Source organism: Mchenga conophoros, linkage group LG7 (genome assembly GCF_057382185.1).
Source record: "Mchenga conophoros isolate Kocher_MC1m ecotype Shallow Benthic linkage group LG7, M_conophoros_male_GT1.1, whole genome shotgun sequence".
NCBI lineage: Eukaryota > Metazoa > Chordata > Actinopteri > Cichliformes > Cichlidae > Mchenga > Mchenga conophoros.
The window spans coordinates 25,281,079-25,308,529 of record NC_140532.1 but is presented as its reverse complement, the minus strand read 5'-3'; the positions used below and the strand labels follow the sequence as shown (position 1 = coordinate 25,308,529).

The following is a 27,451-nucleotide window of genomic DNA, read 5'->3' as shown; positions in this document are numbered from 1 at the left end:
ATGTGGTGCGGAGCTCGACATCAGTCTGCGGGGTTGATTTCAGCAGGATCAGTGCAGGTGAGTCTCAAAGGGCATTGACTGTACTGAGTGTGTTCATTTAAGCTTTCCTTTTGGAAGTGCAAAGAAAGAGATCTATTAATGCTGAGCCAGACCTAAATATAGATCTAATGCAGTTTAAGTTGGATTTTCTTTACAGAAGTAACAGTCACTGCATTTGATTTGTTTCCTTTGTAATTTCATTGTCTTGCCTTGTTTTGATCATGCGGACCATCTTAGCCACAAATGATTTCTTAGCTTTCCTGTTTTGTTTGAAACAGCGATGCCTGTTTAGCTTCTCGCTCACCACAAAGCTCAAAGAGACATCATTGTTTTTGATAAAGCAGCATTTTAAAGCAGTTTTGTTTTTTCTCAATTTGAACATTTTGACATATGATATTCTTGCACGCAAAGATGTGTTGGTTAATTGAAGGTGTTACTGGAGAGGATTGTCAGTTTTTCCTAAATTTCAGTTTTGTCCATAGTACCTATCCTGTAAGTACCCACTTTTCAATAAGACTTGCATTTATATTCCTGTTTTATCCATCCAGTTATTTCCACTGCGCATGTAAATAAAAGCAGTAATCAACAGGCATGTTTTAAACATTGTTGCTGTCTGAGACATACACTGAAAGAATATTTTAAAAGAAGTTAGATTTCAGAAAGAAAGAACGAGAGGATGGTATGAAGAAAAATAAACAGTTAATTTGCTCTGAATCAGGATTATTTTGGTCCAGTGATATTGTAGTTTGTTCCAGATGTGTTGGATGAGACGCAGGTCACAAGGAGAACTTTGTTAAACAAACCTAAGTTTACTGAAGAAAGTCTGAATCATTTGCTTGCCTTCTAAGGAGATTATCATCTTTACCATCTTCATGATGCCATCCATCAGCGTCACTCAGGTTTTCCTGCTGTTTTCCTTCCTCCACCTCATCACATCACTTCCTGTCAGGTAACGTTCCATCCCCAAACAAATTTTTCAGATTTTGCTAAAATTCAATAATCTGAAATTATAAGATAATAATTATAATTATTATACAAAGATTTATGATTCCTCAACAGAGTTCAGAAATGTTCTTGAAATGTTCATCTTCCTTTCATGTAACCTCAGGGACCAGGATGAAGTGGAAGAATTCCTGACTCAAATCAGACCCCTGAACGCACCATGGTCTCTGTCAGCAAATTCTGCAGATGCTCTGGTTGAGGCCAGACTCAGGTGAGTTTACATTAAAAGTGATTCTTCACTTAAATGTGGGATTGGATCTCATATACACAGAGTGAGATTTTGCAATAAGACCTAACCGTTGCTGCTGTTACTCTACTTTTTGGAGCCATTTTTGCAATGAGTTTCAGCTTATTGTATAGCTCACTGACATGACTCTCACAACTGTCTTCCATTAGCATTGGGCTACTTTAAGTGGACGAGGAGCATCAGTGTCAGCTCTAACATCTTTTTTTCCACTGTACAAAAAGCGTCAACAGTATTTGTGTAATAAGTGATGCATTTCCTTTTTATTGTAGATAAAATTGTGCACATTCAAAATCATATACAGGTAAACATAAAACTGAGATGAATGATAATGTGATTGTGTTTCAGGCAGCTGATGTCTTCAGGTCTAGACCGCAGGAGGCAGCTGGGAGACATCGAGTTCTCAAACAGATACTCAGAGTTTCTGCGCTCTAAAGCCAAACACACCTCAATCTGTGCTTTTCTGCGCCGCATGCAAGGCATAAAGAAGAGGTGCGACATGTGACAGGCACATTATAAGAACAGTGAAACATATTCTAACACTAACGATGGAAAAACTTGTGACTCCATACACAGCAGTCCCTCTAAGCTGACTTTTCGCTTTTTATGCATCAAAATCAGACAAAAGTTATCTCCAACTTTTAAAGATAGGTCTCAAATAAAAGTAGTAAGCATATAAGAGACGAACAAATAAAGGCAGAAACAGGAACAGTTTGAAGTAATATGAGCACTGAATAATTCTCCACAGCACAAATTCCAACAACAGGTTTGTGTTGCACTCAGTGCTCTGCTGTCGTTCTTCTGTAACACTGTTTTCATTCAGGTATTAGTGTCACCTCACTTCCAATTTAATTAACTTTCGGATCTTTTACTGACACAGTCTTTCCCTGACTGGCTTTTATTGTGAAGTGCTGAGTTTCATTGACTACAGTTAATCAGCAATGGAAGAAAACAGCTGAGTAGAATTCGCAAAAAACTATGAAATAAAGTGTTTGGGTTTTTGTTTTTCACAATCTACCTGGTTGGATTTTCAACTTAGTGGCAAGTTGAACGTTTTGAGTGAAATTTCACACTTCCTGTAGTATTTTCATATTAAAAGCACTATGGCGTAGCAGAGTAAAGTGTATGACATGGTTTGAATGAATTGGAAGCGTTGTTCTTAATAAAACATTGAGATGTAAAATTAGATACATACTAATATATAAAACTGGAGATAGTTACGGTGTGCCGCTACTATAAAGTAATAAAGGTTTTAGTTCAGCAGACATCATTAGAGAGTTTATATTTTCTTCATTAATGGCTCTTTGTGTTTTTATCCGCACGTGTCAGCATGTTTTTTATGCCGTGTTTGTTCACAGTGCGGTGGGAGCAGACACGGAGAAAGTGAATCTGCTGCTGAAACAGTACATGTGTCCATCTGTCTACAACAACTGGCCCACCGACCTGTAGAAGACTCAGTGAGATGAGGAGGTCCAATGTGATGTTAGTTGGAAAATGTTGGAAACTGATGATCTGAATAAATGTGTGTAAATGCAGCTGTTATCTTATTTAGTGTGGGAACACATCACTTTGTTATTAAATATGTTTTATGAAGTACTTTTCAGTGACTAGTGTGTTTCATAATTATGTGCAGGATTTGATATTTGTGCATACAAGAATGCATTGTGCTGCAATAACTTGTCCTGAAGGTGGTGCTAAATGAAAACTTAAAGGCTCATGTCAGGGTTTTGAAGTCTGTTTGATATCGTGCTGAGACCCAGCCTGTTCATGTATGTCCTCTGTGGTGGACGCACATATCACAAAAAATTAAAGAAAGATATTTTTATTGAAAGATATTTTTCTACCTCCGTTCTCAGGAGGATCAGTTCCTGAACGCAAAGCCATAGAAAAAAATTCCTCCAACCATCCAAGTCATGGTGTGCATGTTGTATTTACACATAGCTCAACTCAAGCAACTTGAATTTAAATTTCACTTCTAATTTAAAAATGCAGCTTGTTTTCAACCTCCAACTTCAATTTTCTTCAGTAAGAACAGCTGTCATCTTTAAAGCGTAAATAATATTCATATTAAAAAAGGTATGGATATGAAAAAATGCTTGGAACACATCGATAAATAATGCATCTGAAATGTAACAGGACCAGTTCTAATGGCAGGAGTCTTTTTCGAGAAGCGCTATGAAAAACATAAAGCACAATTATATATTCCTTTCTTAAATTTATAGCTCCTTCTACAAAACAACAGACACACACAGGTGTCAGGAACGATGCAATGGGAGACCAACGGGTGGATGATGGGTGTAACTGGGAGAGGATATTACATACACACATATAGTATATGTATTATTAATAGGGTCAGGTTAACCCTAACCAGTGGGTCTGCATGTGGCTCTTTACCCACTAAAGAGCCGCATGTCATTGCTGACCTCTGCTCTAGGAGGAGTAGAAGTTCTTGTGAATTGCAGAGGCATGAACAGATGGATGAACTGATAGATAGATGCGTCATCAATGCAGAAACTGATCTGTTTGTTATCTGGATGAGCCAAAAAGCAAATTACTCCAAGGCACTCTCTTTTTAATAGCATTTAAAATAATATATTAATGATCATATTAACACACAAAAAACCTAGTCAGTTGAAAATATTTTTTGTTTTTAATTTAAAATAGTGTATCTTGGAGTTTATTATCTTTTTTCTCCTTCCTCTCCTTTTTATTATTGTTATTACTATTATTATTTATTTTAGATGACTATATTAAATATTCCAAATTGCATATAGCAAACACAGGCAAGAGGTCCAGCTGTGTGACTGAAATGAACCAAGGCAAAGCCCTTATAAGAAATAGTAGCCTAAATGACATCCCTTCAAACGCCACCCTTCAGGACACCCTAACTTCAAGCTTAAATGCAATTGAAACTGTTGGGTTATTAAAAAATAAACACTGTCCAGCTGCCATAAAGGGGATAGTCAGCCATAAAGACCAGGGTATAAATGTGGTTATTGCTGCTGTAAAGTTGGACATTTCATCATGTGAGTCTATGAGGGCTGACGTATTTTTGCAGCATCAAGTGAACATTCAAGGAACTGTTTTTATTTTTATTCTGCTTCATTCGTTCTTGTACTTACAGTCTTTTAGGTATCTAACACATAAAAGTGGACAAAGTCATCTGTTCGCAAAGGGGGGCTCCTATAAAGTACAAACATGTCTAATTATGGGTTGTGTATGGATTAATAGGGACAATAATAATAATGGATTGGATTTATATAGCGCTTTTCAAGGCACCCAAAGCGCTTTACAATACCACTATTCATTCACACACTGGTGGAGGCAGCTACGGTTGTAGCCACAGCTGCCCTGGGGCAGACTGACAGAAGCGAGGCTGCCATATCGTGCCATCGGCCCCTCTGGCCAACACCAGTAGGCAAGTAGGGTAAAGTGTCTTGCCCAAGGACACAACGACCATGACAGAGAGCCCAGGGATCGAACCGGCAACCTTCCGGTTACAGATGCGATTCCCAACCCCCTGAGCCATGGTCGCCCTAAAAAGGCTTTTATTTATATAATATTAGTCAAATTCAGTATAAAGTGTTTAACAACTGAAAAGTCTTAATACCACTGTACTGGCCTCTGTACTAGGCGTGTTGTATGTGTTATGTTTATCCCACTGTTGTCAACCATAAATGCAAATCAAGACACATGACCTTGCGATAGGACACATTGAGTGTCCTAAAGTTAAGGAATAGCAGATGAGGGAATACATAATTTAATGATCTCAAATACTATCATCACTTCTGCAGATGTGCAAACAATATTAACATGCATCGTCATGTCAATCTTGTCAAATAAAAGACAATTAGTCACAGAAAAAGACCTTATATGACTTCACAGCAAACAGGAATACATGTAATGGGTTTTATGATGGGTAAAAGTCCAGTGCAGCCATAAACGCAAGCAGATCGACACAGACGAGAGGCAGATCAGTCGGGACTGACGAAGACACAGTCGGACAACGACATGGAGAATATTTATCCACACTTCACTGCGACAACACTCCTCTGCTTCATCCTTCTGATTCCGTTTCAGACATTGGCTCAGACCAGTGAGTATCCATCTCTGTTGTTTCACTTGTTGTTTACCTGACTGTTGATCTCTGTTCCTATAAAAAAAATAATGGGCTGCATAACAGTGTGTTCAGTGGTATTTGCAGGCCATTTACCATTTGTTGTTGTTGTTGTTGTTGTTGTTGTTATCAGTGTGTATTGGACAGCTAGTGAAAGCCTGTGAGCTAAGAAATGAGTGAAAGAAAAGAAAGGGGAGGGGGTCAAAAGTCTAGAAGCCAACAGACACGCTGTTTGATGCATTTTTTTTACATTTTTACATTTCTTTTTTGTTTTTTATAGCTTGCAACTCTTTAAGTATTTTAACAGCTCTTTAAGTATTTATTAAACTAACTTGACTTATTCAATATTTTAAACTGTACTAGTTTTATTGTGATTGTTTATTCCTTGTGCTCCTCCACATCTGTCAACATTTCAGGAAACTACACAGTTTTTTCCAAATTCTACTGCTTTGTAAACTGTCTGTTGAGACAAAGATGAAGGCGAGGTGATAAAATCACTTTCACTCAGAGCAGTTTCCACTGTGCTCCCAGAAATGAATGTTTCTTGGTACACATAGGCCTCAATTATTGTGGAATAAGGGGAATAATCTAACAGACATATTCAAAAATCACTCTAAAAGAGTTTCTAACATCCTAGCTGAAGCACCAGTATATAAAGCCTTTAGGCAACCAAATGGAAACCAAATGGAAGACACTCTGAGCAATTGCAACAATTTCTAAACTATTTTTCAATAGTTCTATAGCCAGTGAAAAATAGTGGAATTCTAAGTCTGCCTTTGAGATATGCACATAACTGTCAAGTTGCTTACAGATTACTTTAGTACTTTCTCTGTATACATAAAAACAAGTAAAACTGGTAGACATCTATTAACTTGTGTTAATAACTTAATAAAATGTTACCGTAATTAATAAATGTGTTAATGGTCTGTCTCTTTAATTAGAACATCTTTTTTCTTCTCCCACAAGTCTGTTCGGCTCCTTCAAGTGTGCAGTTTCCAGAAAACAACGGAATAGGTGACGTTGTTGAGACAATAACTGTCGAGCCAGATGTGACCCTTGAATTTACTCCTCCAGCTGCAGACTCAAACCCATTTTCAATTAATGGAAATAAGCTGACAGCTGCAAAGGTGTTTGACTATGAGGTACTGTCAGTCATGACTAATAATACCAATAAGATTGAAACTCGTCTCTGTGTAATTTCTGCACTGCTTAAGAGTAAAATCGTATAAAATTTGTTTTCTTTGCAGACTGAAAAAAGTTTTCCGGTCCGCATCACGTGTAAAAAAACCACAGGACTGACGGTAAAACTGCCTTTAAACACGCTGAGCAGGGTTAACAATAAACGTCTTCAGTTTTTCACTCAGCTGTGTGTTTTTCACAGACTCAGACTTTGCTTGTACTTAATGGTCATGTGTTATCTGATACACTAATGTCAATTTAATCTGTTTCCAGATAAACATCGTCATCATTGTAGTCATTGGCAATTTGAATGATAACCCTCCCAGCTTTGATAAAAATCCGTACGATGTTCAAGTCAGTGAGGTAAGGGTTGAAATACTAGAGAAGTTATTATTTGTCTTTGTAATTCTTTAATCTATTTATTAATTTTTGTGTTGTGGCACGAGTAGATAGCCCTCATATCTTCTTTTTAAATGTACCTTATTTAGTGGTACTTTTTTTTTTATATAGATAGCACTTATAGGGACCACTGTGGGTCAGTTCGCTGCCAAAGACTTGGACAACCCCACACTCTACTATACACTCACACCTGAATCTGTAAGACTTTTTTCTTTTGTCTCACATGAGACAGCAGATATTAGTTCCAGCATCTTTGACCAGAGTAAGGTCAAAGATGCACAGTGATCTAAACATTTTTATTTCCTTTTTCATATCTGCAGGATTACTTTAGACTGCAGTCACCGACTAGTGCAGTTATTCTTGTTAATGCGCGCCTTGATTATGAAAAAGTCAAAAATGTGCAGCTGGTATTGGAAGTTCTGGTGAGTAGTCAACATTTCTGATTATACACAATAATAGTTTCCTCCTAACTCTGGAGGATACCTATGGTTTTTCATTCTGGCATTTGGATGTTTCTTCTTCCGACATTTTTTAGGACACACAAGAACCAGAAAGATATAGTGCCACCACAACTATTGCAGTCACTATCTTAGATGGGGACAACAGACCGCCATGGTTCCAGCCATGCACCCCACATAACATGAGCGAGAATGTAATTTGCCAGAGTACCGGCTATACTGGATTTGTTGTCCTTGGTGAACAGGAGGTGAGTTACTCCCATTGTAGTAATTATATGTATTATATACATATATAAAGTATTATATAGAGGGGTATTTTATCATTTTAGCTTTTAATATTGTTAATGAATGAGAAGGTTTTAAATGCCGTTGGACGACCTGATAAACACTTTGAGGCCATAACTGTGATTTTGCTTTCGCAGCCTGGAGTGTTACCGCTGAAACCAGGACCTCTGTACGCCATTGATGGAGACTCTGGAATAAATGAGGAGATAACATATTCATTCCTAAGTGGTATATAACTTGAATTATAACAAACAATTGCGGAGTTGTTGGTTATTAGCAGAAAGAAGAAGCCTAGTTTGTCTGTGTTTGCAGGAAATGATGCTGGTCTGTTCAAGATCAACTCAAACACGGGGAACATTACCATGCTGGAGCCAGCTGATGTGTTGGGGACGATCACTTTGACAGTGCTAGTAAACACAACATATTCTCTTGCTGTTATCAAATGATGGTGTAATTTGTGCTAAAAACTGTAATCAAACTGGATTTTTTCAATAGATGTAAGTAAACAGATGCAGGATGTAACCAAAACAGTAAAAAAGAACAAAAACAAAAAAGAAAACCCAACTTAAACTATCCCAGAGAGGCCTATTGTTGATGTTCACAAGATCACTCAGATTCTGGCCAATTCAGTCTGGTAAATCAGTCAGTCCAACATCTGCATTACTTCCAATGCTGCCACATTCTGCTATATGTCCTCCACCTGAGGCCGATTCTCATTCCCAAACTGAAGCGAGAATCGGCCTACAAAGAGCAGACAGGCAGTCTGTTGGTCCCTAAACATGACATAAAATTGGCAGAAAATCTTATTAAATTATTACATCAATAATTTAAATGTATGAATTTCTTTGTCAGGTTAATCTCAGGAAATTTTCAGTATTATACAATCCTGATGTTTTCAGCTGTGTTTTTCTTTCACAGGCCAGTCAGAAGGTGAACACTCATCAGTTTGCCACCACTACCATCACAATCAGTGTCCGAGTCAAAAGCTTACACCCCCCAAAATTTCAGAAAGATCATTATGAAGGAGTCATCTCTTCAGTAGGTGCCGTGGCGATGGATCTGACAAACAAGGACACGCCACTGCAGATTATTGCCACAGATGAAGATTATGCTGCCACAGCGGTAAAATGCAGTTACTCAAACCCTTAAACACCAATGTGACTAGGTGAAACAAGTGTTTCAAGAGGTGAAAGGATGGATGGATGGATGGATGGATGGATGGATGGATGGATGGATGGATGGATGGATGGATGGATGGATGATACCTGCTCATAGGCTGTGTTCCCAAACTTATTCTTCTTCTAGGTTTGACTTGTGTTTCTTTATTCTCTGTAGTTTTTTATGGAAATGGAAGTGGGAAATTAGAGCTAACAGTTCCATGTCTCAATGATCCATTTCCTCATGTTTCCTTAGCATCTTTTGTAAATTTCCTGAAATGCCATTTAAATGTAGTTTACAAATGCTTGTATTGATTATTTGTTCAAAAACAAAAGAATGTTCCAGCAAGACTGTTTGACTTTTGTTATGTACAAGTTTGTTAAGTGAAAGCTCATTTTGGTAACAGCCAGCAGTGGTGCATGTCCAGCCATTCTGTCAACTGTTTCCAGACATGATGTAGTTATTTTCACTGATGGAGAGACTTATACATTATTTCATGACATTATGCAGTTTAGTGGCAAACTACTCCATTGGGAGTTTGTTTGATTACTAACAAAGTCTTTTGGGAGTTTTCAATCTACTTCATGCTCAGCACCAACTTTTTTTCCTACATATGTTGAAACAGGGTCTGAATCCCCACATCACTTATTCCATTAAGGGGAGGAGTGAATTCTCCATCATTAACGGCTTCTTATTCATGACTAAGGAACTCCCAGAGGAAACCCTGTCCCTGGAAGTGAGTCTACAAGTCTAGTTAAAGTTAAAATGACTGATGAAGTGAGCAAGTTTCTTATCAAGCATTTAACTTTGTCTTTGAACTTTCAGGTATTGGCACTAGATTCAACCAATGATGAAACAGCCACAGCTCAGCTGTCAGTGGAGGTGAAATTAGGTAAATGAAACCTTCCACAATATGCTGCTGACTCCACTTGTTCTGTCAATGCAACAAATGGGCTGATACCTGTATAGCACCTTTCTACTCAGTCAGAGCTCAAAGCTCTACCACAAGTCCCATTCACCCAATCCCACACACATATTTATACAGTACTATCTATTCATATCCACACACACTCCCTCTCCAGAGGATGTACTAGTGTATCTTGCCTGAGGATGCTTCAGCATGTGGACTAGAAGAGTCTGACCTTTCAGTTGGTAAACGAAGTACTCTAACTCCTGAGCAACAGGAGTCCCTATAAGTTTATCCCTCTTTCACTTTATTTCTTTGTTTCTTTGTTCTTTTTTAAGGTTGGTTTTTAAGGAGGGTTTCTTTGTCTTTGTGTGTGTGTGTGTGTGTGTGTGTGGGGGGGGGGGGGGGGGGGGTGTCCCACTTTTATTTATTGGATTGATTTCTACTGTACATTGTTGTACCCCTTAAACGTGATTCAAGGTCTTGCAAAAGAAAAATATGATGAAAATTTACTTGCACCCAATCTGAATAACTTATAATACTAATATTTAGAGTGTCGTTTTGAATGTCCCAGATGAGAGAGGGACAATGTGAAAGAATTGGGACTCTAAAACAGTGACCCACATCATGGACTATCACACCATACTTATGCTCAAAGTTGGTTTACAACCAAAGACCGTCCTGGATGAACTTTTGATGGTGTCAGAAGTTTAGGATGACCATTTTGCAGTGCGACTGCAATGATGATATATGTCTACTTGCCCACCAAATAGGAATCTTTCTTGAAATGGCGCTGATCTTAACGGCAATTGCACTCGACAAACCAACCCAAATGGAATATATGAAAGTAATATGTGCACAGTAAAATGTTTGGAACTCCAACAAAGAAGAAAGTCTTGTTGATTTGAGGCCACAGAACCTGGCTATATGATGTGTCCTTGAGTTGTCATGGCCAATCCAGCGGAGTGTGGCATTAAGACAGAAAGCAGAAGAATAACAGCTATATCCTGGCCCAGACTGAACAAGGATTAGCTACATGCATCAAGATTCATGTCCATGTGGCTTGCAAAGACCTTTCAAGAACGCTAAAACGGCCGTGTATAGACATCTAAAGCAGAACATGAAGACACAGGTAAAACCACTAAGCTTCAAAGTGTGCTCTCCTCCCAGGTATCACCACCACCAGTTTACCTCAGACTACTACAGACTTTATGACCACAACAACCACAGGTGAATCCACAACCAGCACCAGCGTCTCAACGACCAGCCCCAGTGAGAGCACCACTAACTCTGCTGCATCCACTGAAGACAGTTCTTCAGCCATTAATCCCACTTTGACCCCTGAAGAAAGTTTCTCCACTCCCAGCAAGGCACCACCAGGTGCTTACCCATTACTCTTCATCAGATCAAATGTGGTCCTTTGGGGGGGAAAAACACACACACACAAACAAGCAGTAAATCTAAGAAGAATCATTGCCAGGCAAACAAAGGATTTACCAACACATATTTTAACACACACACATATTTTTGTTTTGTTATTTTTGTTTTTTGTTTTTTTAGAAATGACCTTGGGGAAAGGGGTAGTACATGGAAAATAAATGAAATTCACAGGAAACAAAAAAAATAATTGGATAACCTTTGAGACTAAAAATGTTTTTAAAAAAATCACACACCAAAAGCTAGAATATTCTATTTAATTAAAAAAAATCATAAACTTCCTAAAATAATAATACTAAATTGTTTTTGTCATCCAGCCTTATTTTAGACAGGAATATACTTCTAACTTCCTATAAAGGCTTTTTTCACATTGTTCCAAAGCTATAAAAATGTCTTTAAAGTCTCATTGTTGGTATTAAGCATTGGCCCATATACTTCTCATTCATCACAGCAGTTATTCCTAAATAAATAAATAATAAAGAAAGAAAAAAAAGTGCAGTAAAGACCAGTTCAAATAAATCTTCAATATGTTCTGAAAGCTTAAAATGTGTATATGTCAAGTTCATACTCAGCGTAATAGATGGATGTTGATCTGTCCATGCATTTTGAAACTAGTATTAGCATGTCAGCTACTGCCATGCTGTTTAACTTTGTTCTTATTTGGTGTTAGAATTTGGATACATGAGAAAGCCATATTATTAGTTATTATTAGTTAGATAATCCATTTAAATTCCTTCAAAAGGCATCAACAGCACAAACACAACGGTGTGGTCTGGTTTACTGACTTACAATAGACAAGATTACATCTAGGAGAAGCTAGTCTGGTGCAGTGGACACTTATCGAGTGGCCAAGCACCCAGATCCACTATCCAGGTGGATGAGATATTTAAAAAAAATCTCTTTCTCCTGAGTTGTTATAAAGGAGAAAACTCTGCATTAGGCGTTTTAACAGGGGAGTTCATGGGGTTCGACTAGCAAGTCTCAAGTGGCCACTTGAGGAACTGCAGTTCTTGGCTTTGTCTTGATTTTTGAGCTCGCCACTTGTTCAGTATGGACTTTTAGCATGGCATTTTTAGTAAGTGGCAGATCTATAATCCACATATTGTATCTGTCATTTCATTTTTCTTAAGCTATGTGCAGTCAACCCTTATCAAACCAGTCTTAATCTATCAGTTTTTGTGTTAAAGTTACTTAACCACAGCTTTAGTGTGCTAAACTTCTACGTTTCGCCTAAAATGTCCATTCCAAGTAACAAAGATTAATCTGACATTTACAGTTAGAATTATCACTCCAATAAAAAGCATTTGATGAAAAACACTTCAGTTTACAGAAAGGGTTTAGACTCTTTAATGAGGGTTTTTTTTTTTATTGTTTCTGCAGTCATCAACCCATCTGGTGAATATGGAACAGTGGAGATGGCAGCACTGGGTGCAACCTTGGGTGCTCTCCTGTTAATTTGTCTGGTGGTCATTGGTGTGCTTGCCCATCGCATGCAGAATGGGAAGGCAGACTGGAAGAAGATCTATGAAGCCAACATATTTCGAAGCTCCGTAAGTTTAAGGTTTAGGTGTGGGTGAACTTTCACATTCATCCAGACTCATCCCTTTCCAACACGTTGGTCTTTACTATTCACACATTTTCATTTTTGACCACCTTGGTTTCAGTTAAACAGATTTAAGGACAAGATAAAAGATTCCTTATGACATATTTTATTTGTACTATTTTCACTTGTTTAATGTTTATACACCTTGTGACCTTTGAGATTCAGGCTAAATTGCAGCATAATTTCACACTAGGAACCCTTTTTTTCAAGCACAGTGGTAAGATGTTTCTTGTAGCTGGTCACCAGGTTTGGTCACACCTGTGGAGGGATTATGACCCACTGCTCTTTACAGAAACTCAAAATCCTGTAGGTATCTTGGCTGCTTGGTAACTAGAACACCAAATCCCCACACCGGGTGTGTTTTTTTTCTGGATTTTTGGTTGACGTTCTGTCTCCATTAATGTTAAACTATCATAACAATTAAAGACTGTTCATTTCTTGTAAGTAAACAAACTTTCAAAAACAGCAGAGGATCAATTAATTATTCTATTCTGTATTCAATATTCATCCCACAGAATATCAGTCAACAGCCAGATGAATTAACATAAATATGAAAAATATTTTGAGGTCATTTTAAGCAATGGGAAGACTACGATAAACTGGGGAAACAAATATCTAATGGAAGCTACAGGAAGGGCCCAGGTATGCTCCATGCAAAGTCAGAGTGTCTGTTTCAGTGGATGAAAGAAACTTCCCATCAGATATGGTGTCAACAGTCCTTCAGGAAAATTTTTCTGAAGCTAGTTCAACAATAACCCACAATTTAAAAAAAACTTTTGTAAATATGTCCTCCTCCTTCTGATTATTTCTCTTTGCTCACTTTTGTTTTAGCTCATTTTTCTGCACTCTATAAAGAAGTCCACATTGATTTAGCAGTGTGCGATGTTTTACCTGTAGCTTTTAATAATAATAATAATGGATTGCATTTAAATAGCACTTTTCCAGACACTCAAAGCGCTTTACAATTCCACTATTCATTCACTCTCACATTCACACACTGGTGGAGGCAGCTACTGTTGTAGCCACAGCTGCCCTGGGGCAGACTGACAGAAGCGAGGCTGCCATATCGCGCCATCGGCCCCTCTGTCCAACAGCAGTAGGCAGTAGGGTGAAGTGCCTTGCCCAAGGACACAACAACCAGGCCAGACAAATCTGGGGATCAAACCGGCAACCTTCTGGTTACAAGATGAGCTTCCCAACCCCCTGAATCATGGTGGCCCTTTTGGGTTATTTGCTTTGATTCTGGCTGGTAACTTCCCTTTCCCTTCCCCTTTCTCTTTTATATGAATTCTTGTTGACTGCATAGTTCACAGTAAGATTTAGGGCAAATATTGAATCGGTGTTACAATACAGTCCAACATCTACAATTGGACAAGAGCATTTATAATATGAATAGACAGGGTTTTGTGTCAGTCAGTCTCAGTAAGAATAAAATGAAGACTGTTAGCTGAATAAATATATTCCCTGACTAAAGCATTTGAGGTCATTTTTTCTCATCATTAGGGTTTACTTTATGAAACAGCATTAAAGGAGATTCAAAACAGCAAGCTAAGTGTAGAAAATGTCTACTGGAAGTCATAGTAAGGACACAGTTTTACCATTGTGAATCCTTGATTCAAAGACAAGTCTGAAGGGAAGGGTTTCTGATGCTTTTCCATGAAAATATATATTCATTGTATACACTGATGTAGCAGCTTGTTGTGAATAACACTTTCAAGTCCTCTTGTTTATAAATGTTCTCCCCTTTCTGTTGTTCTATCCACAGCTGGGTCAAGGCCCAAGCCAAAGAGAGGGCATCCAGTACACCAATGAAGCCTTTCAGCGTGATGATGATGATGGAGGAAGCACGGGCTCAAGTGGTCCAGAGACAAAAAGTGAACAGACACCAAAATCAGTATGGGATATTCCAACCAAAGAGGCCATCGAAAGGTCTTCTGCACCACTGCATGACCTTTTGCCTGATGACACCAGTGATGTAAGCTCAGATAAGGCTGACAGCGAGAAGGAAGTAAAACCCATCCTGACAAAGGAGAGACGGGTGGAGGAGGGGTACAAGTCTGTCTGGTTTAAGGCAGACATTGACCCCAGTGCCAAGGAGGAGGTGGTCATTCTCCCAGACAACAGGGAGGACAGCGAGGAGGAAGATGAGGAACCACCCTCAAGCAGCAAAAAACATGATGGAAAACCACAAAAAAACTCCAAGGTCTTGTTTGCTGATACTGATTTGGACAGCGGCCTAGGCGTAAAAATAGAGGAACCGGGCGACGACTCAGATGGTGACGAAAAACTGGACATTGATCTGTAAGCGTAGCAAAAAGACAAGAACATGGTGGAAAGCACCTATAATAAAATCGAATGATTTTTTTATCAGTCAAGCACATAATATTCAGCCTTATCAGCCTATTACAAAGGAGCCGTCACACAGAACCAGCACAGCGTACACCTTATGGAAAAAGAAATTTCAAGGATAAATCAAAAGCTAAAAAGTTTGAACCTTTAGATTTTATCAAAATGCAACATATTGTAGCATCTATTCTTAATGTAAATGTGTCATAGTTAATCAACGTGTCATAAATTCATTAAAAACATTACTATATACATTAGTGAGGCATTTGTGACTCATGAAATCAATGTGGTAGAAATTATGGAGTGAAAATCATGGGAGCTCTGGTCGCCCTGCTGTTCATTTAATTAGATTTTTTGATTCACTATGTGCCTTCATCTTGTGCCCCTGTCAGTTTTATAGCCCCCTTTTTGCAGTAGTGGTGTCAGTGAACAATGAACACTTCTTTAACGGTTAATTATTAACTTGTAATTTAGCCCAGGCTAGCAGAAAAAAATGTTGTCAGAGGGAAACAGGGAAACAGCAAGAGAAAAACACACACATTATCTACTGTTACCGCTAGTGATTAAAAAAAATACTGCCAACTGATACTGGAGACTGTAAAACATTATGACAGACACGAAAGGGACTCTGAACTTCAATTAAATAATTAAACAGATATCAGTAAAATCCATCAGTGGAATATGTTGCTTCAAACCAAACTGGAGACCTTTACCCAGCCTTTACCTAACCTACTTACCTTTACCCAGCTCATTTTAACTTGCAGGCCACAAAGAGCCTAATTTGATATCAAGAGAGCCAGACAACCAAAAACTATAAGGGCTTTTTTTTTTTAAACAATGCGTTCGAATAGTTCACCTTTTTTTAATGTAAAGAAGTGCAAGTACATTTTTTTTAACTTGCATTTAGTGAGCTATGTTTTTGCAAGCCAGTGTCTAACAGCATGTCTTTGGAATTTGATATGTTTTTGTTTTCGTATGGACTAAACACTTGTCAAAATATAGAAATACATAAATTTCCTGTGTTAAATGTATGCAGCTCAAGTAAAATTTAAGGAAACGTTAGAGAACTGTTTTCCAGTAAGGGAAGAAAACCCTCTGAGGCAGATTTCTGCATGAAGACAGTACTTACTGTTTAACTTGCCCCTGAAACTTGGCACTTCTTTGCCTTTACACACGCATCAATGTTATGAATGAATGAACTGTGGAGCTGCCAGAATGTCACTGAGGTGCTTTTGTTTGAGCCTGGAAGGCAGTTTTGTGGTTCATTACAGAAAAAAATGTTCACAAAGGTAAGTAGTTCCAAATGCGTCCAAATTTATCCTTCATTTTCTAAATCACATTCACATTGCATGTCCGTTACCTCAAGCTGGATGTCGGTGGGCAGATAAAAGCACTGACTGTGAATAGTGAGAACAGCGAGCGATCCGTCACAGAGCTTCTTGTCAAGTTGATCTTGGCAAGTGCCTGTTGCGTGTCGGAGTATGCTTTTGGAGCCGATGTTATCTTGCTGACAGTAATATGGCCAGCTTTCACAGCTGTATCGCTGATCCTTTTGTTGCTTCCTCAAACCTATCAACAACTCATCTTTTCTGTTCTCGGTTGGCCTTGTAAGTTGTTGTATTTTTCGTGTGATTTGTGTCATAGTGTCACTTGATATTATATTCCTTGAGCTCTGTGAATACGGCAAACATGTAGGCTTTGTGTTTACTTCTGTGAATAAATAGGAACCAATCAATTTTCATGAAAGAATTGACATTCCCTGTCTCCTCTTCTCCTTATTGATAACACATTTTCAAAAGGCTTCCATGAGTTTCTGCCTTCCACATGTTTTTGTAGCATGAATGGGCTTGCATTATTAGAAAAGATTAGGAATAAGATTGTGTTTTATTTTTTTAAAAAGTAATATGGACTATTGTTGATAGCTGGCTTTGCTTAAAGACACAATTTGTATTTATTTTTTAATTGGTCAGATTTTTCCAAAGAAACAACGTCAACATATGTTGTTATTGCCTTCTTCTTTATCCTCATTATTAGTAGCAGTGTGAATGGCAGTTAAATGCCATAGTGAATGGGAATGAAATTCCATGATTTTCTATTTTCTATCTGTCTCTTTTGTCACTGATACCAATGCCCCATGAGTGACACCATATCCTGATCTTAATTTGGACAGTTCCACCTACAGCTGTATTTAGCCAGGTGACCCCTTTCAAAATCACGTGCCTTTTTTAATATCTATCTATCTATCTATCTATCTATCTATCTATCTATCTATCTATCTATCTATATAAAAAAAAAAAAAACACCCAGCACGCCCCTGCGGGCGGTTTATCCTTCAAGCTCGGGTCCTCTACCAGAGGCCTGGGAGCTTGAGGGTCCTGCGCAGTATCTTAGCTGTTCCCAGGACTGCGCTCTTCTGGACAGAGATCTCCGATGTTGTTCCCGGGATCTGCTGGAGCCACTCCCCTAGCTTGGGAGTCACCGCACCTAGTGCTCCGATTACCACGGGGACCACCGTTACCTTCACCCTCCACATCCTCTCGAGCTCTTCTCTGAGCCCTTGGTATTTCTCCAGCTTCTTGTGTTCCTTCTTCCTGATATTGCTGTCATTCGGAACCGCTACATCGATCACTACGGCCGTCTTCTTCTGTTTGTCTACCACCACTATGTCCGGTTGGTTAGCCACCACCATTTTGTCCGTCTGTATCTGGAAGTCCCACAGGATCTTAGCTCGGTCATTCTCCACCACCCTTGGGGGCATCTCCCATTTTGAACTCGGGACTTCCAGGTTATACTCGGCACAGATGTTCCTGTACACTATGCCGGCCACTTGGTTATGGCGTTCCATGTATGCCTTGCCTGCTAGCATCTTGCACCCTGCTGTTATGTGCTGGATTGTCTCTGGGGCATCTTTACACAGCCTGCACCTGGGGTCTTGCCTGGTGTGATAGACCCCAGCCTCTATGGATCTTGTGCTCAGAGCTTGTTCTTGTGCTGCCATGATTAGTGCCTCTGTGCTGTCTTTCAGTCCAGCTTTGTCCAGCCACTGGTAGGATTTCTGGATATCAGCCACCTCCTCTATCTGCCGGTGGTACATACCGTGCAGGGGCCTGTCCTTTATTAAATTATTCTGTTATTATATGTTACCTTATATATGTAATCAAAGTAGTTGAATTAGAATACTTCTGTAGATCACATTATACCCTTTAATATAGAGTGTGTGAGCTGTATGTAGTTTAGTTCTCATTATACTTTTGAGTTAACAGAACATATTCACATATTAGTTCATTAGATAAATGTGCATCACTCTGTATCCTTGATCTGCTGGGAATGTGTTACACTGTTTTCTTGACATGCTTAATTGTTGAATCATGAAGAGAAGGTTGTAAGCAGGAGACTCTGTGTCTAAAGACAGGGGAGATAGATAGACCACATTCCACACCCCCACCTTACAGAAAGCAGAGAAACAACTGCCGAGGTCATAACTTAGGCGCTGTAACAGAGAAAAAATGTGATGTTTTGGCTTTTACGACTAGCTGGGGGCCACTAGAGACTATAAAAAGCTGAGCAACCCGTCACCATTTTGAGACATGTGCCTGACCCTCTGGTAGCATCTCTCCCGTCCGGACGTTGTAATGCTCTTATTGTTGAATTGTATGGAAATAAATGATTGTTGATTGAGCATTTATACACCGAGTATTGTCCTTCCTTCAGCCCAAAGATTCAAAGAATTGGGAGATTTCAACAACTTGGTGCCGTGTGACCCGGATCTTTGGTGTGCTGAGGAGGTGCAGATTTGGCCTTTGGTGAGATCGTGGGGCAAAGTGAACAGAGGACCGGTCCAAAAATAAAAAGGTAAGCACAGCCTGTTGTATTATAAATACCAAATGTGCATATTGGGCTTTCCAAATTAATCTGTTCGCTGAGTCACATGTATTTTCACAGTAAATTTGTCGGTGTCTGGTTTTTGGCGCAAGATACTAACAACATAAGTTGAGGCTGAATTCCAGTGTGTTAAATAAACTGCTTCTACCGAGATACTAATAACATACTACGTTGGTCTAGATTGCAGTAATCTGCTTCTACCGAGATACTAATAACATACTACGTTGGACTAGTTGCAGCCACTTTACCTTCCACATTTAATTTTGTCTAATACTGGCTTCTGTAGCAATAATACGTTAGAATTTATTCTGAAGACGCGGCCATTAGTTCAGTACATTGAAGTCGAGGTTTGAAGTTTGTTTATGGTGTCGGTTACGTCCTGGCTCTTGCCGGCTATGAAATAGAAGTTGATTTAAGGAAAAGCAGATGCTGGCTTCACGGTGCGGTTGAACGCTGGCAACGCGAGAGCGAAACACGTCCGTAGGTTTGGTTTATGATACGGCGTGTTCCGGTGGTGCGGCCGTGAAGTGCAGTAGTGGTTGGTGCTAATTTTAGTACATTGAACAGAGGCTTGACGGTGGTTTGTGGCGTCAGTCGAGTTTTTTTTTTAAGGGCTGCGGTCATAAAACAAAGTAAAATTTTACTTGCCAAGAAGTACATAGAGCAAAACCTGGTTTATGATGTCGGGTATAACTTCGGGGATGCAAGCATCACTTTTATGATGCGACTTTGCCCCGTTGTGGCGGTCATAAGCGCAGAGAAAGGGGTATTTTGGTCTATGGTGCAGTGTGCTTCAGAAGATCTAATAGTTGAGCTCAGAGGTTTCTGTGCAAATTTCTGCTGATGAGGAGCGCTCTCTGTGTGTCTCACTGATGGTGAAACGCGCTGTGTGTGTAAGGCGTGCTCTGGCTGTGGGTGAGGCGCGCGCTGAGTGTGCTTTTTGTGTGTGTGAAGTCTGAACACAGTGACAGTGACGGTTGATGTGTTTGATTAGGAGGACATTAGAGCAAATACACATTTTAGGATCAAAGGTTGATGCCTAGTGTACCTGTGGAACTTTGCCCTAGGAGTGGCGACCCTCCTGTCCGTGGACGCGTGGCCAGGACCGGCGTTGTCCGGGTGCCGAGGTGGTGACTTGGGGAGGTGAGGGCCCCCGCATAGCTACGGAAATAACACTGGAACGGCCGTGTAATCACGGGTTCACATTTATTTCCGGACTAGAACAAGACACATTTTGCGAACAAACGTTGAGTTTAGATTAGTAAAGAAATATAAAAAGGTTGAATTCCTCGTTTCAGTGGTTGAAATTGTTGTGTGCCTGTCCCCTGACGAGTGTGAAATTAAAATAAAGAGGGAATTTGGAGCCACATAGAGATAGACGGGCATAATTGGGTGTATTACTCTGTGGTGTAATAAAAATAAAAAGGAGAGATAGTAAGAGGTGTGCAGTGGAGAATTATGGAGGAGTAGAGAGAGGAATGTGTTGGGAGACTGGCGTACAGTTTACGCTGTCAAGGTAGGCGTGTTGCCTGCTTATCTGTTTAACGGTGATGAAAATGAAATTAAAATAAATCTCTTAGTGTGTTAATACAGGAAGCTGCGGACCTGGACCAACTGCCCCCACAAGCACAGCGGCCGAAGCAAAATTATAGGTAATGGGAACCACACCCAGCACGAATCAGCAGCTGTGAAAAAGACAGCAGCGAGGAGAGAATTAGAGGAGAAATTAAGAGAAGTTTTAACACATAAAATTGGGGCCAACGGACTTGTGGAGGTTGGGAAGGCGTCCGGAGCATCACAACAAAAAGGTGAAACAAAAACACACACAAGCAGAGAAATCTGAGAGAAAGGCTCCTTTTAAGGTAACGCCTAGTTTGAGAAAAGATAAAATTAACCTGCTTTTATACAAATGCACATACACGCAATGAAGAAACAGCTTACACTCATGAACACGTGAAGATTTTCCAGCAAGGTTAAAGAAAAATTAACATACTTAAATGATGAAGTCTATACATTACTGACAAAGAAACCCTCTGGGTTGCAGGACAACAATTTAACAAAAAAAAAAAAAAAAAAAGAACACTGGTCTAACCAACCAGGCAAGACACAACAAATTTAGTGGTTAAAAGATTCAAATTGTGACATGTTTTCTGTTGATTGATTAATAAAAGTGATTACTGAATGAAAGAAAGTTCCATTTTTGGGCTTTTAAACATGATCTTAAGAATTTTAACATATACCGGTGTTGTCCTGTCAACTTGGTGGGTTAGGAGTTGATTATATCGGGAGAGAAAAAACAAAAAAAGGGGGAGAGAAGGCTGACACAGGGCCTGGTCCCGGTGTGTCTCCCCTCTGAATAACACAGCCAACACAACATCATTTTCCTGTTCGTTTGTTTTTGTTTTTTGTTTGTTTTTGTTTTGTTTTGTTTTTGTTTTTTCTATACATATTTAATTACAGGCTGCTTTGCCGGCCCTGAAAGCCGAGGCTGACTGGACTCCTGCTCTCCCCCATACGTGACACTGACCAAATGCTGCAACAGCTGGACCCACAACAACGACCTGAGAATGTCAACAGACCTGCAGGAATGTGATCTCAGGCAGCCGAGACGGAGAGCACTAAACCTAAGGCCTGTTTCACTACACGGGGGAAAATTCCCAGACTGCGTCAGCTGACAGAGCTGTGACGAGACGCCCGCCAAGCCCGAATGAAAAGTAAGGCCGAGCGAAAGAATGCTGACCTTGATAACTTTGCATTCACACTGTGCAGGACAGTGATGGACCAACAGGGATGATCGGGTGGCGAAAAAGGGCGTGACCGAGACAAGAGGAGTAACTGAGGACAGAAGGCACCTCAGAATGGACAAAAACACAGAAGAAGATGCAGGTTTCACCTGCGGTGAACATCGACACTGGAGAAAGGACTGCCCCAATTGGGGTCAGAACCAGGACGGACTGAATTTTGAGCAGCAGCAGCAGCAATGGTCACAAACAAACTGAAAAAGGAGGGGGGCAGGACCCCAGGGCATGCTTCAGGCCGTGGTTTACCCAGAACACCAGAACAGGAAAGTGATGAACACACACACACACACACACACACACACACACACACACACGTCTCCAAACACACAGATTCAGAATGAAGTGAAATACACACATGAACACGCGCACTCGTTGAGTGAGTGAGAAATGACACACACACACACACACACGCTGATGCAATGAAGAATGCTTTGCTTATGCTGATATGCAAAATGCTGCACACAAACATCCCAATGCATAATTTTTATGAGGAGCCATTGATTACTTAGAATGTGTTATATGTCACCTAGAAGGCATTTATGTAGATTTTAGGAATAAGCTCTAAAACGGTTTGGTTATGAAAACAATGTCTGTGCGTGATGTCTGTTTATGGCTCAAGGCCTTGACTGAATTCTTTGCTGTGCTTCACACAGCCCTGATGAGGAACAGTGGCACAGAGTGAAATTGATGAATTAATAGTGTAAGTTTTAGGTCGGAGTACGGCATTTTCTGTGATTGAGTTTTAATTCAAGGAGGAACAAAAGGTGTTACGGCACCTGAGGTTCTCATTCCCACACAATATTGTCCCGGCAGGAAGCAAAATGTTCCTGTGAATTTCTGGTTGATTGTTTGGTTTTGTTTAGCGCTAGCTTGATTTTATCAGTGAGCTTTGGCTTGTGTTCTTTCTCGTAAGCGAGAGAGGGATAGTTTTATGCTTGGACATGTCTGCAACGGGCCCTAGTTTATGTTATTGTTATTAGTGTTTTGTTGGTTACGTCTGTTTTCGTTTTTGTTACAGTGCACTGGAGAAAAAACATCTGAGAGGTGTGATCCACCGGTGGGGATATGTTGATATTTTGTGAGTTTATGATTTAACAATCAGCTCTTTAAACCAGGCCTGAAAGATTGAAATTTAAAGCGCTATAAAATATTATTACTGTAAACAGTTGCAAAGTGTGCTTCTCCATGATTGTAATTGGCTTGGGAGAAATTCACTTATAGGGAACACTGAGAAGTTCTGAGTCTAAAAGGATTGCACCGAGTCAATCCGGCCCAAAAAACAACAAGGAATTGTTTTCCTTTAAAATGATGACGTCATCTTGCTGGTGATGGATGCTCGAATAGGTTGCGCGTGAGACTCCATTATCAGCAACATCTGGTATGAATGTGTATGGAGGTATGCATGCGAATGGACTGTGATGGACTGACGACTAAAAGCTTTGACTGACTTGATACTGAGACAATGACTGCACCCACTTTAGGATTAGTAAATGCCAATAAACAATTCACCCAGCCGACAAGAGAAGGGTGGATGCTTCGCTTTGTTTTGTTTTGTTTTTTCAGGAGCAGGAGGATAAGAGAGACTGGAGGAGGAGACTCTAGCTTCACATAAGTATGAACTGCAGACTTAACACTGTGGTTGCTGATTTTGAGTTACTGATGTTTGCATCAAGAAAACTGTGCTATATTAGCTGTGTTTTGAGTAAGGTATCATGTTATATTATTGGGAATGCCAAATGCTACAGTGGAGAAGACTTTTGATGCCACTCATGACTGGAACATGTTATTATTAACCATAGCAGGCCACTGTAAAAAGTCAATTAAATTTTATAGAGGAAAATCGCCAAAATTGAACAATACCTATGAATGACTGGCCACATTCAGAATAGAGATATGCAATAATAAACATTGGTCCACATGATTTAGGTTCTCACTTGAAATAGTAAGTTATTAAATGTAGAATATAATCGACAGGGACATTTGATAGGATGTGGTACTGCAAAAGAACAAGAGCAAAGTAAATAAAGAAAATATTGTGTTTAGTTTGGATAAATTCAAATTAAAATGTACCATTACACTCAGAGGATCAATATGGAATAAAACATATGCAAAATTTGTAGGAAGTACATGACTGATAACTGTTCTGTCCTGAGCGTTTGTTTCCAGAGCACCCACTTGACCACACCAACAGTTTCTCGCCACCGAGGAGGGGTACTTGCAAAAAGAATAGAATAAAAATCTGAGTTTAACAAAACATTTTAAATGTAAATATCAAGCTTACCTTTCTTTTTCCATGAAATGTGCTAGTGGGCACGCCAGCCATTTTGAAAAGGTGGGCAAAACAATTGGCAAGGCCACACCCCCACACATGTGATATAATTTTAAAGGTACTGTTGCCCTCTCTAAGAAACATCAGGAATTAGAGGAGTGGCAAGTAGAGTATGCGAGCTACAAGCAAAAACTAAAATGTGTACTACAGTGTGCAAAAATGAAATACTGGGTCATCAGGGGGTCATGAGGGACATTTATAAAACTAAAAGTCCCACTAACCTTAAAGTGCACTTGAAAAGCCCACACAAGAAGGTTAACCTAGCTTACCTAGAAGACCTCATCAGGGAGAGCACACTCCCCCTCCTTGAAGAGCTCACCCACTCAACCCGCATCCCCAGAAAACAGCTAACCCCAGATAAGGCAGCGTGATGTATCCCGAGACAACAGGACTGGGACATCCAAATAAAGGTGTGAAACAATCACCTTCAAAAGGTTATCAATTCACTTCAACCAAAATTAGGACCACTCGGTGCGGCAAGAGTTAATAGTTATTAGTCTCAACACCCAAGGATAACCAGAAGAGCATGACTGATATGATGGAACTGGGATTTTGTTACACTTAATTTTTGCAAAACACAAATAAAACTAAATTGAAACTAAGGATTTTCAGAAAATAAAAACTAGACTAAACTAGCAAGGAATTGGTAAAAACTAATTACAACTGGTAAAAATTGAAAATCTGGAGTCGAAACTAAATAAAAATAACAACTAATGGAAATGGCGAAAAGTTTAAAACCCTGGTGCAGAGATTGGCAAATCTGACCAGGAAACGTTATAAAATGGATTGTCAGGATAGTCAGCGTTAAAGCCACTTTTGACAGTCCATACTAGGATGGCATTGGACATCTTCGGGGCAGAAAAGGGTTGGTGTGACCAAGGTGTGGTTTGGCTTGTTGTATGTACATTTCAAAATGTTACAGCTCTGGATGGACCAGTTACCAGGGCATGGAAGGATGACAGACTTTATTACATGAGGAGAAGGGACATTTTCGGGATCGAAGATCCTCAGGGATGACAAGGCTGGAGCAACGGTACTCGAGAGAAGAATTTCTGATACTTTCTGAGATATGATGTCACTAACCTTCTCTTTTAATTGTCTAGCTCCAATGAATTGACACATGGGAGTGTGTCAAAAAGGGGGAGTTGAGTTTGAACATCAAACAATGGTGATATGAAAATTTCTATGAGTTTATTTTTGTGTTTAATAATTTAGCTATGGTAAAACTTAAGCTTATAATGTGTTAGACTTAGAAAGGGTTCACTAATTTTTGATTTCTTTTACACACACATAGATTATGATTAGAATAGGTCCTGAACATAATATTTTAAACCAAATTTGAATCGTTAGAACAACAATGGATAACAATATTAGATTATCAAGGCTAGGGAGAGAGGTGTTTTGGTTTTCTGTCTCTTGCAGAGAAAGGAACAGACACCAGACGGGGACCTGGAGATGTGAGGACCCTTCACAGCAGAGACAGATGTAGGGACTGCCGAGACAGCAACTGGGGTCAAGTGTCATGACGTTTGGGCTCCTGGAGAAGATGGATCCCACAAACACAGCAATAACCATGAAGGGGTTGGCGAAAACCAGGAACACCAGACCAACGAGGTTCGAGAGGCTCTTGGCAAAAAGGGGGACACGCCGGTGAACCCAAAACACACAGATCCTTGTTTGAAATCGGGGCAGAATAATCCCCAGAACTGTGCAATGACTAAAGGGTGGTCTAACCCCGGAGGTCGAAGAAAGAAGCTGAGAATCACCCAACTGGAAGACACTGGTAGCTGCAGCAATAAAAATAAAGGTTAAAAGCTCCTTAGACAGAGGTTCTAGTCTAAGTACATTTGAAAGGTATAAGGGGGCATTAAAATGGGAGTGGAAAACTGGAGCACCAAAATAAAGCTGTGGGAGAATTGGGGAGTGATGGGAGAGTCATCTGTAACTGCTGTTATGGTTGTAAATCTAACTTTGCTTGCATCTGAACTGCATGAACACAGAGGTCATCCCACATATGGTCCACCCGTTAAAGGGGGACAGAGGGCCTCAGGATCAAGAAAACTTGGACCTTGCGACCCTGGAGTGCATGTTGTAAGTGATCTCTTTCAGAGATCAAAAGGGGGAATTATTAAATTATTCTGTTATTATATGTTACCTTATATATGTAATCAAAGTAGTTGAATTAGAATACTTCTGTAGATCACATTATACCCTTTAATATAGAGTGTGTGAGCTGTATGTAGTTTAGTTCTCATTATACTTTTGAGTTAACAGAACATATTCACATATTAGTTCATTAGATAAATGTGCATCACTCTGTATCCTTGATCTGCTGGGAATGTGTTACACTGTTTTCTTGACATGCTTAATTGTTGAATCATGAAGAGAAGGTTGTAAGCAGGAGACTCTGTGTCTAAAGACAGGGGAGATAGATAGACCACATTCCACACCCCCACCTTACAGAAAGCAGAGAAACAACTGCCGAGGTCATAACTTAGGCGCTGTAACAGAGAAAAAATGTGATGTTTTGGCTTTTACGACTAGCTGGGGGCCACTAGAGACTATAAAAAGCTGAGCAACCCGTCACCATTTTGAGACATGTGCCTGACCCTCTGGTAGCATCTCTCCCGTCCGGACGTTGTAATGCTCTTATTGTTGAATTGTATGGAAATAAATGATTGTTGATTGAGCATTTATACACCGAGTATTGTCCTTCCTTCAGCCCAAAGATTCAAAGAATTGGGAGATTTCAACACCTTCCATGATGGTTCCTCGTCTCCCTCCTCTTTCTTGGGTTTCTGCTGTCTGAGGTATTCACTGAGTACTCGGTCAGTTGGGGCCATCTTCCCAATGTATTCTTGAATGTTCGTTGTCTCATCCTGGACTGTGGTGCTGACACTCACCAGTCCCCGGCCCCCTTCCTTCCGCTTAGCGTACAGCCTCAGGGTGCTGGACTTGGGGTGAAACCCTCCATGCATGGTAAGGAGCTTTCTTGTCTTTATGTCAGTGGCTTCTATCTCCTCCTTTGGCCAGCCTATTACCCCAGCAGGGTACCTGATCACGGGCAGGGCGTACGTGTTGATGGCCCGGATCTTGTTCTTACCATTCAGCTGACTCCTCAGGACTTGCCTGACCCTCTGCAGGTACTTGGTGGTTGCAGCTTTTCTAGCGGCCTCTTCATGGTTCCCATTCGCCTGTGGGATCCCCAAGTACTTGTAACTGTCCTCTATGTCTGCAATGTTGCCTTCTGGTAGTTCAATCCCCT

The 27,451-nt window shown here is 40.0% G+C and overlaps 2 protein-coding genes across 3 annotated transcripts; both read left to right on the top strand.

Moving 5' to 3' along the window:
* LOC146570193 (uncharacterized) lies at positions 1 to 2,847 on the top strand. The gene is made up of 5 exons (XM_085281148.1): positions 1 to 57; positions 888 to 988; positions 1,148 to 1,252; positions 1,634 to 1,777; positions 2,644 to 2,847. Exons 1-5 carry the CDS (start codon positions 1 to 3, stop codon positions 2,732 to 2,734), a joined length of 498 nt encoding a protein of 165 aa, XP_085137274.1. The 3' UTR covers positions 2,735 to 2,847.
* A 2,375-nt stretch (positions 2,848 to 5,222) lies between these two features.
* Positions 5,223 to 26,882, top strand: cdhr5b (cadherin-related family member 5b). 2 transcript variants are annotated; one of them, XM_085283079.1, is made up of 15 exons: positions 5,223 to 5,381; positions 6,369 to 6,544; positions 6,650 to 6,703; positions 6,855 to 6,944; positions 7,092 to 7,178; positions 7,301 to 7,402; positions 7,516 to 7,686; positions 7,861 to 7,951; positions 8,036 to 8,133; positions 8,642 to 8,845; positions 9,507 to 9,617; positions 9,707 to 9,773; positions 10,959 to 11,168; positions 12,606 to 12,775; positions 14,594 to 26,882. In XM_085283079.1, the coding sequence occupies exons 1-15, from the start codon at positions 5,297 to 5,299 to the stop codon at positions 15,131 to 15,133; spliced, it is 2,256 nt and encodes a 751-aa protein (XP_085139205.1). In that variant the 5' UTR covers positions 5,223 to 5,296; the 3' UTR covers positions 15,134 to 26,882. The 2 variants fall into 2 exon arrangements, with proteins under 2 accessions (XP_085139205.1, XP_085139207.1); XM_085283081.1 differs by lacking the exon at positions 10,959 to 11,168.
* Positions 26,883 to 27,451: the final 569 nt, after the last annotated feature.

Excerpts from the sequence above, each read along its gene's own strand:
- LOC146570193 (XM_085281148.1), top strand. The coding sequence starts at position 1 with ATGTGGTGCGGAGCTCGACATCAGTCTGCGGGGTTGATTTCAGCAGGA. Across the intron at positions 58-887 it reads TTTCAGCAGGATCAGTGCAG|GAGATTATCATCTTTACCAT; the intron begins GTGAGTCTCAAA and ends TTGCCTTCTAAG. Across the intron at positions 1,253-1,633 it reads CTGGTTGAGGCCAGACTCAG|GCAGCTGATGTCTTCAGGTC; the intron begins GTGAGTTTACAT and ends ATTGTGTTTCAG.
- cdhr5b (XM_085283079.1), top strand. The coding sequence starts at position 5,297 with ATGGAGAATATTTATCCACACTTCACTGCGACAACACTCCTCTGCTTC. Across the intron at positions 7,179-7,300 it reads ATACACTCACACCTGAATCT|GATTACTTTAGACTGCAGTC; the intron begins GTAAGACTTTTT and ends TCATATCTGCAG. Across the intron at positions 9,774-10,958 it reads GTCAGTGGAGGTGAAATTAG|GTATCACCACCACCAGTTTA; the intron begins GTAAATGAAACC and ends CTCTCCTCCCAG.